Genomic DNA, 14,441 nt, shown 5'->3' on the forward strand with positions numbered 1-14,441 from the left:
CACAAGGGAGCTGCTGCTCAGTGTTTTATATTATGTGAGCAGTACTTTGTAGTCAAATTGAAGACATAATTGTGATACTTTTGATGAGTGGTTTCTACCCTTTTTAGGTTTAAGACTGTCTTTTAAAGTCAAAAAACTCTTTGGACCCACCACAAAAGTGATTGAGAAAATCCACCTCAAAATCTACTGTGGGTTCAAGAAATTTTTTTAAACATGTATTTGTATTTTATCATTCACAACAGCTGTAGAGCATATATTTGAAAAATTATAGCACATGTTGCTCCTGGCTGGCTTAGTTGGAAGATCATGCAACTCTTGATTTTGGAGTTGTGAGTTCAAGCCTCACGTTGAGTGTAGAGATTACTTAAATAAATAAAACTTAAAAGAAAGAAAACTTGTAGCATAGTTCACAAACATGGGAAACAATTAACTTGTTGGATCTGGATGTGTAAAGCACATTTATTTATGAATGCAGAAAGCTGCGGCTATCTTATTTTCTTCTATGAGTTTTCCCACAAGGAGAAACTTCTTGTAAAAAGTATTGGTGAGACCTACAGAATCATTTAATATTTCTTCGTGCGAGACAGAGAACAGGTTAACAGCACACCTCCCACAGAAACCGCCTGGAATCATCCTTAGACATTTCTCTTGCATTTTTGATTCACTGTCTGCTGGCAGGGTCTAGGGTGTATGGGGGCTGGACTGGGGGTGGAAGTGAACAGGCCCTTCTTTTACAGAGGGCCTATTCTTGCTGGCTGTTTTTCTACTCACTCTCTTGTGAATAAAATAATTCCACCCCTTGAGTCATACAGACTTCTTCCCACCCCCATGGACCAAGTGTCAGCAGATCCAGGCCTGGGGATCCTGTCTTAGACTCTCAGCAGTTCTCATAGTGTTATTCCAAATGGAAAAAAAAAAAAAAAAAAAAAAGAGGATAATTTCCCTTGATTGGACCCTGCACAACATATTTCTCCCTTTGCAATTAGTTTCATGTCCCCTTTCTAGTGTGCCTACGGGCTGAGAACCCAGCCCTCCAGACTATGGTAAAGTGATCAGACCTAGATGTCTCTCCTTCTCCAGCAATGACTTCCTCCCACCCCAGATGTTCACAGCGAGCCTTCGGCCATCTGCAGACTGACTTCTGTCTCCCCCAGACCTAGAGACTATAACTGAGCAGGAGGTCAGGATTCTCACCACAGTTGCAAGATAGATGTAAACAGTATTCTGTTACCTAAGGCCTGAAGTCTTCTGTGACCTGGAGGCCAGACTTCAGACAGCTCCCTGAATAGCCCTGACCAAAGGCCCTTCTGCTTTCTGGTACTTTAGTGCCCGAGTCCCCAGGATACTGAGTTCCTCTATTCCCCACTTGTCACCAATCTTTCCTTCTACTCTGGCATCCTGAAGACACCTGCATCAAAATCACCTGGGAGGTGAACAGGTCTCTGAAGATGGGGCCTAGGGAGCTGCATTTTGATGAGCTCCCCAGGTGATTCCTATACACTAAAGTCTGAGGACTAGTGCCCAAAGGGAGCTCAGCATTTTTTTAAAGAAAGCTGGGATCTGATTAATGAATATGAGAAATGACTTATTTTTTTACATTTCTAAGTTCCAACAGAGTAGAAAACTACTTTTCCTGAAAAGTCCAATCAATTCGAAAGGATAAGCCTCTGGAACGCTAATAAAGGCTTGTGGAATAGCATAGTTCAAATGTTCCCTTTCTGCATAAGAAATCTCACTGTTCAGTTTCCCATTGGGCAAAATAAAATTGGTTGAGGCTTTCTAGATTAATGTGTATAGTACATCGCTATGTGCCAATAAGAAAACGTAATTAGTGAATCAATAGCTTTGTTTTCTCCCTAATGGAAAGAAAAATTATAAAACCAGTAGCTTGGTCTTTATAAGCAGAAGCAAAATATGCAAACATCCCCACAAGATGAATCTTTGACTCTCAAAAAACATCAATTAGGGCTTTATTACTATTAGGTTTCCTGGTTAAAAACTTACACAATCAGGGACAAAAAAGACCATCACTTAATAATTGAGATTGGCTCCCTCAAGCTAATAATTCACAAAATAATTTTGCAATTCTCCACTTTATTTTGGCTCTGCTGTCTAACTCAGACCCCAATATTTCTCAAATATTCTGAAAGATGTCTGACGACAAACATGGGTTTATCTAAGACAATAGTTCCTTGTTTCTTTTTTTTTTTTTTAAGATTTTATTTATTTATTTTGGGGTGAGGAGGAAAGAGCAAGAGGGAGAGAGAGTCTTAAGCGACTCTGCACTGAGCATGGAGCCCAACGTGGGGCTTGATCTCATGACCCTGGGATCACCCACCTGAGCTGAAACCAGGAGCTAGATGCTCAACTGAATGCATCACCCAGGTGCCCCCAAGACAATTGTTTTTACTCCTTTCTACTACTACCCATCTTTCAAGGAGCCAGTGGGTGGAATCCACTGGGTTTATATCCTGGATTTGCAATCTTCTAGTGTGGAACAAGTTACTTCCCTTTTCCTGTTTCCTTACCTATCCATGCGATAATAAAGGTACATATATCATAGGAATGAAATGAACTAATGTCTGTAAAGTATTTTGAGTAGCATAAAACAAGTATTCAATAGATAATAATGATAACAAGCCATCATTATTTTTCACTATTCTATTGCTAATTATCACCTCCATTGGAGGAAAAGACTTGAACAAAGAGAAAGAAATTCAAAACTATTCCCTTGTACCACTCAAAGCCAGTGTGATGACAGAGAGATTGACTTTAAACCAAGCCTAAGGGATCCCTGGGTGGCGCAGGGGTTTGGCGCCTGCCTTTGGCCCGGCGCGATCCTGGAGACCTGGGATCCAGTCCCAGGTCGGGCTCCCTGCATGGAGCCTGCTTCTCCCTCTGCCTGTGTCTCTGCCTCTCTGTCTCTCTCTGTGTAACTATCATGAATAAATAAATAAAATCTAAAAACAAAAAAAAAAAACAAAAAAGAAAACAAGCCTAACGGAAGAGATAAGGACAAATGCATCTGGGGGGCAATGATTAGGAGAGAGAATTTGATAGAACAATAGTTTAAATATAAACGGTAAGATAGTAACTGTCTATGAGAACTATGGTTAGATATAAAATACTTAAGAGAGCAAGTCTTTTTTTTCCTTTTAAGATTTTATTTCTAAGTAATTTCTATACCCAACACAGGGCTTGAATTCATGACCCCAAGATCAAGAGTCACATGCTTCACTGAATGAGCCAGCCAGGCACCATAAGAACAAGTCTTATTTGGCTTTTCAGATATGCAATAAATATAGTAAAATATATTAAGGGCCTCTGTAGCAACGCAAAAATTAATTGCTCTATGAGTGCAGAGATAAAGTGATTACAAAAGGCTTGCGAGGCCCTCAGCAGTGAGAGAAACTTCCAGGTGCCAAGAAATGGGCAAGAGGTTTACAGATAGGGTCTTTCTCTAGGTAATTTACAGAGTGAGTAGGTTTTTAAAGTATAAACTCAGAGCTCTTCCCTTGCCCATAGCATACAGTCAGGCAAAATTGTCTGCATGTGTATCTTCCCCCAGAATTTGAGGGTTTTTTTTCACATTATCTATCTGAAAATACATATTTTTTTAAGATTTTATTTATTTATTCATGAAAGACACAGAGAAAGAGAGACAGAGACAGAGACACAGGTAGAGGGAGAAGCAGGCTCCATGCAGGGAGCTCGATGTGGGTCTCCATCCTGGGGCCCCAGGATCACGTCCTGAGACAAAGGCAGACACTCAACTACTGAGCCACCCAGGCGTCCCTGGAAATATTTTATTATATGCAAACCCAGAAACACATTCTTCTTTTAAATAAGTGGTAGAGTAATTAACATATAGTTTTCACCTTGTTTGACTTCTTTCTTAGATGAGATTGCTTTTAAAATGCAATGTTAAGTACCTGCCTTCAGCCCAGGGCGTGATCCTGGAGTCCCGGGATTGAGTCCCACATCGGGCTCCCCACAGGGAGCCTGCTTCTCCCTCTGTCTCTCCCTCTCTCTCTGTCTCTCTCATGAATAGATAAGTAACATTAAAAAAAAAAAAAAAAAGAATCACACAGTTACAGAAACCTCTTTCCTTACACACAGGTTTAAGTTTCTATTCAAAGTCCTTCTACCCCCACTTCCCACCTCCACACCGCCCAAACAAGCCCCAAGTGACATCTCACAAATGCTTGCCATCCCCATCTATGGTAGAAATTGAGTTGGCATGCTATTGCGTCATTTGAGGGGACCTCTTGATTTTTTTCTATAGTAAATTAAAAATTTTTAAACAAAAAGATTTCTGTGTCTTCTTGACATTTAAATGGAAGGTGCCGAATTTTTATTTGCGAAACCCTATCACTGAAAGGATACTGATTACTATTGAAAAGGGTCAGCTGACTTCAGCCATTCACAGGGGAACCCCAGGCAGAGGAAGACGCGCTCAAAACCAGAGCCTGAGGGGTTTTAAGGCAGACTGGACACAGAAGGAGACGCAGTGGCCCTGAGTTGACAGCAAGACCGTAGCTGCTGATGCCTGCTGGGTGCCTGGCTGATGGGGAGACGGCCACCTCCAATCCCTGGGCAGGTGAATTGTTAGTGGAGCAAGAACAGTCGTATACTTGTTGGTTACTTATGTGCTCCCCAAATTTGCCTCTGGAACTGCATCTGCAAACAGGCTGGCTGGGCTAAGGGAACTCGGCAAACCTAAGCACCCTCGGGAAAACCCAGAACCTTCTAGCCCCAAGGTCCCATAAAATGAGTCAGTCTATCCATTTCCTTTTCTCCAACAAGGGCTGGCTGTCTCTTGCCCCTATATTCCCATAACTCCAGATTCTTGCATCAATGGCAAATATTTGCAGCTGTTAGTCCCTCAAAGAAAATACCCAGGGACAGTCTGCATAATGTAGAAATAAATGCAATATTTTAAAAATGCAAATTGGAAACAATCACAAAAGAGACACAAAAACTGCAAAAAGATCATAAAGTAAAAAATTGTTATATATTTCTAAAAATAGAAAACTTTACTTAAAAATCATGATTTGTTATTTAAATACGCCCTCTGCTGGAAATGTCTTGCAAACGAAATGTTAAACCGAAATCCGAGCTAACATTTGAAGAGCACTTTTCTGCTCTCAGAGACAATCACTATATATAGATGTTTAATAATTTGGTAGACACTGTACCCCATAGTACCTCACCCATCTCTGATCCCCAAGGGGTAAACCTTGTCTGTAGACAGTATGCTCACTACTGACTAGCAGAAAATTGAGAGAAACCGGTTTTTAAATATTATTGACAATGTGTTTGTGAAATTCTACCAAATTCTACCAAAAGGGCTTCATTGTGTATTGCTCCTATCTTAATATCTTTTAAAATACAAATGTCTCTTGCAAGGAATCTATCCAAGGAAGGAGATTTCAACAGTGGTGAGATGAGCATTTCAGAGTTCTTAGAACTGTCTCAGTGAGTGAAGAATCAGAAGACAATGCTCAGTTTTCTCACAGTTCTATCTAGGTGAGGCTCTGTGTCCCCATGCAAACATTTTTTTTTAAACTTTGAATTTCTAAAATATGTTTCCTGAATTTAAAATAGTACATAAGGAGTAAATCTTTTATTGCCCATATTTCCAAGTATTTGATCAATGACTTCATTTATTTTAAACCTAAAATCAAAGTTTAAAAAATGCTTGCTGCCAAGGTCTAAAAAAAACAGACAAAACCCAGCCATTCTATATCTTGATGTTTATATCTCTTGTACAAACAATACATGTAGATTGCGTGGAAGGCATATTATACGCTAGTGTTCCCTGAGGGAAGTAGACCAGCTTGCTGCAACATGAGGATATGAACCATGAAGAAAGAGATTATTTCCTAATCACTATTAATCACAGTGATTTCAAAATCATTTTTTTTAAACAGAAAAAAAAATCTTAAAAAAAATAAAACCAAGCTCATGGGAATCCGAAAATATATCCACATAAAAGCGGAGCTATTCTTTGGGATGTTGCACGATGGGTGTCAAGGGAAGCAGCAGACCTCTCTTCCTTCCAAAGCCCTTTCTCCAGCCACAGAGCAAGCCTCATGGGAGTCATTAGAACCCTGGGCTTCTGCTCATACAAAACAAAAAAGAAAACCTTTGGAAATCTACCTGTATGCACCCAGGCACACACAGACCAACCTAGAAACTGAGCCAGAGTGAGAGGGTTTGATGAAGGTGCTAGGTGGGATAGAGTGGCCCACCTAGGAAGCGGGGTGTCCAGGAGAGCTCGGTTAGTGGCCAGAGGCAACAGAGCTCTCATCTCAGGGAGACCAGACAAGGCCTGCGACAAGGCCTGCGACAGGCCGGCCAGCTGGATCTGGGACGAGAAAGAAGAGCTTCCCAATAAGAAGTACTTGTACACTCCCTGTGCTTTATTACTTTTTTTTTTTTAAGATTTTATTTATTTATTCATGATAGAGAGAGAGAGGCAGAGACACAGGCAGAGGGAGAAGCAGGCTCCACGCAGGGAGCCCAACATGAGACTTGATCCCAAGTCTCCAGGATCACACCCCGAGCTGAAGGTGGCACTAAACCACTGAACCACCCTCTTTATTACTTTCTAGTTTATTTGGTGATAGTATGGAGAAAGTAAAAGAGGGAGCATTTTTTCCCACATTGAGGCCAGCATTTCAGTATTTTCTTTTAATATAGGAAAACTTCTTTTTCTGATTATAAAAACAGTATATGGTCTATGCAATTTGGAAAATTCAGAGGAAATAGAAGAAAATAAAAAGCAACCACCATCCTGCCAACCTGAAATAACCTCTAATAAAAATTTTAATTTCAGTCTTTCCTCAATGCATATACTTTTAAGTTTTAAAATTATAATTTTATAAATTACAATTAGGATTATGTATTGTTATTGTATATCTTTTTTTTTTTTGGTATAGCCTTTTTTTTTTCTTGGCTAATCATGTTGTGAATATTTTTCCATTTCTGCTCAAAATTCTTTAAAACATCATGCACTGGGGGGCCTGGGGGGCTTAGTCAGTTAAGCATCTGCCCTTGGCTCAGGTCAGGATCTCAGGGTCCTGGGATCAAACCTGGAGTCAGGCTCCCTGCTCAGGGGGAAGTCTGCTTCTCCCTCTCCCTCTGCCCCTCCCCGCATCCCCGCTTGTGTTCTGTCTCTAATAAATAAAATCTTTTTTAAAAACTCATGCATTGAGGTTGATTGATAATCTACTGCAAAAATAATAGTACTATAAATGTTTAATCATTTCTAAATGGTTGGCCATTTAGTTTCTAACTTTTTCCCCTTATTAAAAATTATAGGGCAGCCTGGGTGGATCAGCGGTTTAGCGCTGCCTTCAGCCCAGGGCGTGATCCTGGATACCCGGGATCGAGTTCCACTTCAGGCTCCCTGCACGGAGCCTGCTTCTCTCTCTGCCTCTGTGTGTGTGTGTGTGTGTGTGTGTGTGTGTGTGTGTGTCTCATGAATAAATAAAATCTTTCAAAAATTTTTAAAAAATTTTAAAAATTAAAAAAATTAGATGATGTAATATTAATTTTTACTACCAATGATGACATGTATGTATCTTCATCTGACCATTTTCTTAGGATAGATTGCAAGAATATAGAATCAGAAGGTGTGTTTTGAAGCTCTTCATATGTTATCTCAAAACTGCCTTTTAAAAAGGCATTATGAATTTATACTCATTAACAACCAATGTGAGTGTCCATTTTACCTTGCTGACACCGAGAATGTAAAATTATAATTTTTGTTGATTTGATGGATGGAAAACAGTAATTCATTTCATCTACATTTTGTTTTGTCAGTAGGACTAAATAAGTTTTCTTACATCTCCTAGCTGTTATGGACTAATTGCGTTGCTTCAAAATTCATGTATTCAATGTGATGATAATTGGTGATGGGGCTTTTGGAAGATAGTCAGGGTTAGATGAGGTTGTGAGACTAGGGTCCTCATGATGGAATTAGCACTGTTATAAAAAGAGAGTCACCAGATGGCTTGCTTTCTGTCTCTGCCATGTGAGGACACAGTGAGAAGGCAGCCCTCTGCAAGCCAGGATGGGTGCCATCACCAGAACCCAACCATGCTAGCACCCTGACCTCAGACTTTCAGCCTCTAGAACTGTGAGACAACAAATTTCTGTGATTTAAGCCACCTAATAGAATGGTATTGTGTCATGGTAGCCCAAGCAGGCTATGACACTAGCCGTCTATGATTTTGCATACACTTTATTTGTCCTTTAGTGGCACAGGCTTCATTTAGATAGGATAAGGGAGGTAGATAAAACCGTACCCAAAGAGAGACAACCCTAGAGAATGAGAAATTCAGAAAGACAGAAGCAAGGCCACTTGAATCTCCATTCATATCCCTGGAAGTCTCCCCTAGAGTCCTTCTCACCTATGGGTTTTTTGTTTTGTTTTATGTTTTGTGTGAGATGGAGAGAGAGAGAGATAAAGAGAGTTCCCACGGAGTGGGTGGGAGGAGGGGCACGGGGAGAAGAAGAAAGAGAATCTTAAGCAGGCTCCACACCCAGCTAGGAGCACCCTGCCCCACCCCCCGACCCTGAGATCATGACCTGAGCTAAAATCAAGAGTCAGATGTGTAACCAACTGAGCTACCCAGGTGCCCCTCAGCTAAGGGCTTAAAGGGTCTTGTGGTGGTGTTTTTTTTTAATTTAAATTCAATTAATTCACATAGTGTATTATTAGTTTCAGAGGTAGAGTTCAGTGATTCATCAATTGTATATAACACCCAGTGCTCGTCACATCACAAGAAGTGCTTTGTGGTTTGAAACAACAAACCACATCAACAGTCTATTCGGGCTGCTATAACAGAACATTGTCGATTGGGTGGCTTATAAACAACAGAAATTTATTTCTAGAAGCTGGGAAGTTCAGGACCAAAGTACAGGAAGATTCTGTGCCTGGTGAGAGCTGCTTCCTGGTTCACAGATGGCTGTCTTTTCACAGGGTCCTCACATGATAGACGGGAGAGGGATGTCTCTCAGGCCTCCATTATAAGGGTACTAATGCCATTCATGAAGGCTCCACCTCATGATTTAATCAATCACCTCCCAAAGGCCCATCTCCAGATACCATCACATGGGAGATTAGGCTTCGAGATATGAATTTGGGGAGACATAACATTCAGTTGATAGAATGCTCTTATTACTTTTACATTTTCACAATAAAATCTATTTTTTAGATTCAAAAATAGACACCAGGATCACCAAATAGATCACCAAAAACAGACACCAGGATCTATCAAAAATAGATCCTTTGATGCATGTGAGAAGAGCTGTTCCATGTGTGACCCCGCTGATCGCTGAGAAGGAGGTAACCAAGATGACTGGCCGTCAGACAGTCTCTCCACCCTCACTGTGACACTCAGGCTTTTTCTGAAGTTCCAGAAGCTTGGTTGCCCTTGAAAAGAACAACCTTGGGCAGCCCCGGTGGCTCAGTGGTTTAGCACCACTGCCACCTTCAGCCTGGGGTGGGATCCTGGAGGCCTGGGATTGAGTCCCATGTTGGGCTTCCTGCGTGGAGCCTGCTTCTCTCTCTGCCTGTGTCTCTGCCTCTCTATGTCTCTCATGCATGAATAAATAAAATTTCTTTTTTAAGAAAAGAAAAGAACAACCTTCTTGGAGACAGTGATCGTTTCTGGGTCAAGGGTAATTTTCCTTGGCTTATTAAATACGTTAATATGTTCTAGACCCGCACTGTCCAATATAGGAGCTACTAATTACACGTGGCTATTGAGCACTTCAGACGTGGCTAGTCCAAATTGAGATGGGCTGTAAGTGTAAAATACATGCCCGGTTTTGAAAGCTTAATGTGATTTTATATTGAGTCCCTGTTGAAATGACTATATTCTGGACAGACTGGTTTTATAAAACATATTATTAAAATCAACGTCACCTATATTTTTGCTTCTTTAATGTTTCGCAGGACACCCAAATAGATAAATGCACAGAGAATGAAGGAGAAAAATTTGGGCTAGAGACAACCTCAGATTCACAGCTGCAAGTGGCCAAAGCCATTGGGGCATTTTCTACTAGCACACGGTAGATACCCAGCAAATATTTACTGATGGAGTGGCCCAATGTACCCTCCTCCTTAGCTTACCACTCCTGCCGCCCCCAAGAAAAAAAGGCTGGCGGGAGTCAAGACCTTAATTTGTTGTTCAAAAAAATAGAAGTTACCTGACGAACTTGAATTGAACATACAATCCAATGGTATTTAAGACGGGTGTACAAACCCCTAGGAGCCCACAAAACCATTTTTCCTTGTGGACACAGGATAAACACCAATGGCTCCCAGGGCTACATGCTTCTCTAGGAACATCCAGGGATGGTATATCTCTGCCCCAGCATTCCAAGCAGCAACCTGATGTAAATTGGCTTACATCCCATCTTGTCTCATGACTACCACCACCCACCATGGTCACAAACACTGTGGTCCGAGAAACTGAATGCACTGGTTGTTTAAACCAATGAGGTTTACACCATCTTTAAAGCGGATCTTTAAGCCCTGTTTATCCACTCCAGGTGGTACCACATGAAGCAGACACAAGCTCTCCCTGAAAAACCTTTCAGAATTCAGATTTCTAAACAAACAAAATGATTCTTGTTGTTTTAAGCCACTAAGTTTTCCAGTTGTATGACATAGCAATGGGTAACTAATACAGCGAGCAAACAGAAAATGACTGACCAGCCAATCACACCTGTCATTCCAGCCAGACCCTAACTACGTACGGTATGAGAAAACACAGCCAGCCATTACTATCCTTTAACTTTTTATTATGGAAAACTTCAAACATACAGAAAGTAAAGGGGTATAATGAACCCCTATGTGCACATACCCAGTTTCAACAATTATCCCATTCTGGGAGTCTTCAAAGCTGTTCATGTTAACAATGATTTTAAAATGACAACATATTAAAGAAAACAGGAAATGATAGACAAAATAGCTGAAAACAGGCAAAATTTTAATCAGAATGTGTAAAATAGAATCGGCTGATATTCTAAAACTGAAAAATATACTGTTTGAAATTAAGAATTCATTTGATATACTTATTAACAGTATCCTGGACACAGCATAAAACAGAATCAATAAATTTGAAGACAATCATGAAAAATATCCAAACTTGAGCACAAAGAGAAAAATAAGGAAAAAACAGAGCAGGGGGTGGGGAAAAACTAACATAATTACGATTGCAGTCCCAGAAAGAGAAAGGAGAATTGGGTAGAAGCATTATTTGAAAATGATCAAAAATTTTCTAAAACTGATGGAAAATATCAATCAATAGAATCAGTAACCCAATAAGTCAAGCAGGGTTGTGTTTTGTGGTTTGTTTGTTTTCTTTAAATCAGCCTCTATGCAGGGGTTTGCAGGGAAATGACATCCAGGTTTTATTCAGGATAGGCGGGCGAAATTCAGACGAGGTTAAATATGCAGGGAAGCCCTGATTTAAAAAACAAACAAAAAAAATGTATGTATTCCAAAGCTTGCCGAAGTTGGGTTTTAGAGGATTGCTAGTCCTGTTGAATCGGGTCAGATGAGTAGCTGTGTAGGGATATGAGGCTCAACGGGTTCATCCTGATAGTCCTTTAGGGGAAGTGGGTAACCAGGCTAAGGAGGGAGCGGGGCTCCCAGAAGCCTGCCCTCTTGCCCCGCTGGTAACGTGGTCAGAAGTGACGGAAGGGCTCATGAGAATATCGCCTTCAGCGAAGGGCACTTCTGAGGGCTCCCCTTCTCTGGGAGCAAAGCAATGTGGTAGGCTGGTGGGCTAGGGTGCTCTCACCCAAAGGAGGAACCAGGGATGCCTCTACCAGCTTATGGGAAGTGGAGAGCAAGGTGAGGAAAGGCTATCACTTCTCTGATGCTCCGGGACCCTCAGCTCGAGCCCACTTTCTGCTATGTATCTCACAGCCAACCAAGACAGGGTCATCGCAGCTATTCTGAGTGATCTAAATCTTAAACCCAAATATTCCACTTTCGGACCCCTACCCTCCTATTTTTCCAGCTCCCGCACTCAGTTACTCCCGCTAATCCTCTTTACTCCTTAGGAACCTCCACTTTCTACCCATGTATCATATCCGGTCCCATTCTCACCTCATACCCAGTCCCTTGGCCCATCACTCAGGTACCCTAAAAAGCTTAGCTCCTTCCCCGCCACCCCTCCACACTATATGCCTGGCCAACACCTCTCCTGGATGAAGTCAATCTTATTTCTGTACCTCCATTGGGTTTACTGACTGCTACTTAAGGAAAACCAGGGCAGCTCTGATGGCCCAGCGGTTTAGTGCCACCTTCAGCCTGAGGTATGATCCTGGAGACCTGGGATTGAGTCCCACGTTGGGCTCCCTGCATGGAGCCTGCTTCTCCCTCTGCCTGTGTCTCTGCCTCTGTGTGTGTGTGTGTCTGTCATGAATAAATAAATAAAATCTTAAAAAAAAAAAAAAAAGAAGAAAAGAAAGAAAAACTACACCCTGGGGAAGATGAGTGCCATGCTCTCTACATATTTTGAAATATAATCGTGTAGAAGTAAAACATGAATGAGACTCAGCAGAAAAAAAGTAAAACAATACACAAGTATACACAGCAAAGAAAATTAGGGTTCTCTCCTAAAAGCATCCCCCCAAACATTTGCTATTAATAGTTTTGCATATGTTCTATGCATGCATTATTATTGTCTTAAACGTCGCTACACACACACATAGGAAATCACAGTAGGGATCCCTGGGTGGCTCAGCGGTTTAGGGCCTGCCTTCCGCCCAGGGCGTGATCCTAGAGTCCCAGGATCGAGTCCCACATCCGGCTCCCTGCATGGAGCCTGCTTCTCCCTCTGCCTCTCTCTGAGTCTCTCGTGAATAAATAAATAAAATCTTTAAAAAAAGAAAAAAAAGGAAATCACAGTAGCTACATTGTAGGAGACACTTCTGGGGCAACTTGCATTTTTCTTCTTTTAAACTATGTCTTGGAGAACTTTTCTTCTCAAAAGGTATACACATACTTTATATACTATCTCATTCCCTTATTCATATAGAAGTTATTTACTATTTTCACCATAATGAATATCCTCGGACAGCTTTCTGGATACACGTGAAAGCCTATCTCTCCAGTGGATCCCTAGAAGTGATCAAAGGCTATATGGTCAAAGGCTATATGTAGTCAACATTTAAATAATTAAATAATTTAATAAATTTAATAATTTTAATAATTTTAATACATTTAATAAATTTAATAAATTTAACTAACCATTCAAAAGGCTGCACCGAACTGCCCTCCCAAGTGCACAGCAGTCACTTTCGCAAGCTGGGCTCTCAGGGCTGCCGGGCTCTCCTCGTCTCTTTCCCCAGACTTCTCTCCCCCTCAGTCTCCACACACGTGTCTCTGCTCAGACCCCTTCTGCAGCCTCCAAACCCGCGCAAACACGCACGGCTTAGCATACGTCTCACCAAATATTTGTCGAGAAAATGGCAGTCACCGGGTCTTGCTCTCCTAATCCCCAAACCTACAAAACCCGCCGGGCCTCGCCAGTCCTTCCTGCTGTAACGACGGGGGGAGGGGCCCCTGGTCAGGCAGGGTCGGGGTGTAGGGTCGGGGCCTGCCGCCTGGCGCCCCCCGGCTCCGCCTCCCCCGGGGCCCGCCGCTGCCCGCTCGCTCTCCCGGCCACTTGCGCATCCTCCTGCGGCCCCGGGCCTCTTGCCCAGACCTTAAGTGCGGGGCTCGCGGTTCCTGTCCCGGGCCCCGCGCCCCGTGCTCTGGCCTCCGAGCCGGTCCGCCCCGGGCGCCGCGCCGCCTGCCCTCTCTCCCCCCGGCTCCCGGCCGGGCCCAACCCCCGCCCCTCCTCCCGGACGTCTTCGGGCTCCGCTGCTCTAACGCCGCCGCCGCCGCGGGCTCCAGTACCTCGCACACCTGAGGAATGTAATTCTCCTTGAAGTAGCTCCTCAGCCGGGAGTCGGCGGTGCGCAGCGAGGCCATGACCCGGGCCCCCCAGACTCCGCGCCCCGCGCCTGCTAGCGCGTCCCGGCGTTGCCCTGGCAACCGCGGGGCGGGGCGGGCGCGGCCCGGGAGCCCCCCGCCCCCGCGAGCCGCCGCGAGCCGCCGGGAGCCGAGGAGAGCCGCCGGGCGGGGAGGCGGGCCCGAGCCCGGGCGGGAGCGAGGGGAAGCCCACCTCCGGACGGGGACCGCGTCCCCCAGTGAGTCCCCTCGGTGCGCGCGGTCCCTGCGCCTCCTCGCGGAGCTCCGCCCTAGCTCCGCCCCCTCGCTCCGGCCCCGCCCCCGCTCCGCCCCTGCCGCCCCGCCGGGCCGCTCGGGGCGCAGTGGGCGGTCCCTCCGTGTCAGCAGGGCCATTTCCGGGAGGCGGGGCTCGGGCCCCATTTCCTGTGTCCTCCCGGCGCCGGCGCTCGGGCTG

General features: G+C 43.6%; 1 protein-coding gene across 9 annotated transcripts in view; it reads right to left on the reverse strand.

The window, feature by feature from the left end:
* FBXL13 (F-box and leucine rich repeat protein 13) overlaps positions 1 to 14,251 on the reverse strand; it is a 204,777-nt gene extending 190,526 nt beyond the window's left edge. For 7 of the 9 annotated variants that reach the window (XM_077863934.1, XM_077863930.1, XM_077863927.1 and 4 more), the window contains exon 1: positions 13,934 to 14,090. In XM_077863934.1, coding sequence (XP_077720060.1) covers positions 13,934 to 14,008 — 75 coding nt within the window. In that variant the 5' untranslated portion in view covers positions 14,009 to 14,090. Of the gene's footprint in view, positions 1 to 13,933; positions 14,091 to 14,201 lie in introns of those variants that run through there. The other 2 variants (XM_077863928.1, XM_077863926.1) reach the window with 2 other exon arrangements.
* Positions 14,252 to 14,441: the final 190 nt, after the last annotated feature.

The sequence above is a fragment of the Canis aureus genome, chromosome 21 (assembly GCF_053574225.1).
Source record: "Canis aureus isolate CA01 chromosome 21, VMU_Caureus_v.1.0, whole genome shotgun sequence".
Classification (NCBI taxonomy): Eukaryota; Metazoa; Chordata; class Mammalia; order Carnivora; family Canidae; genus Canis; species Canis aureus.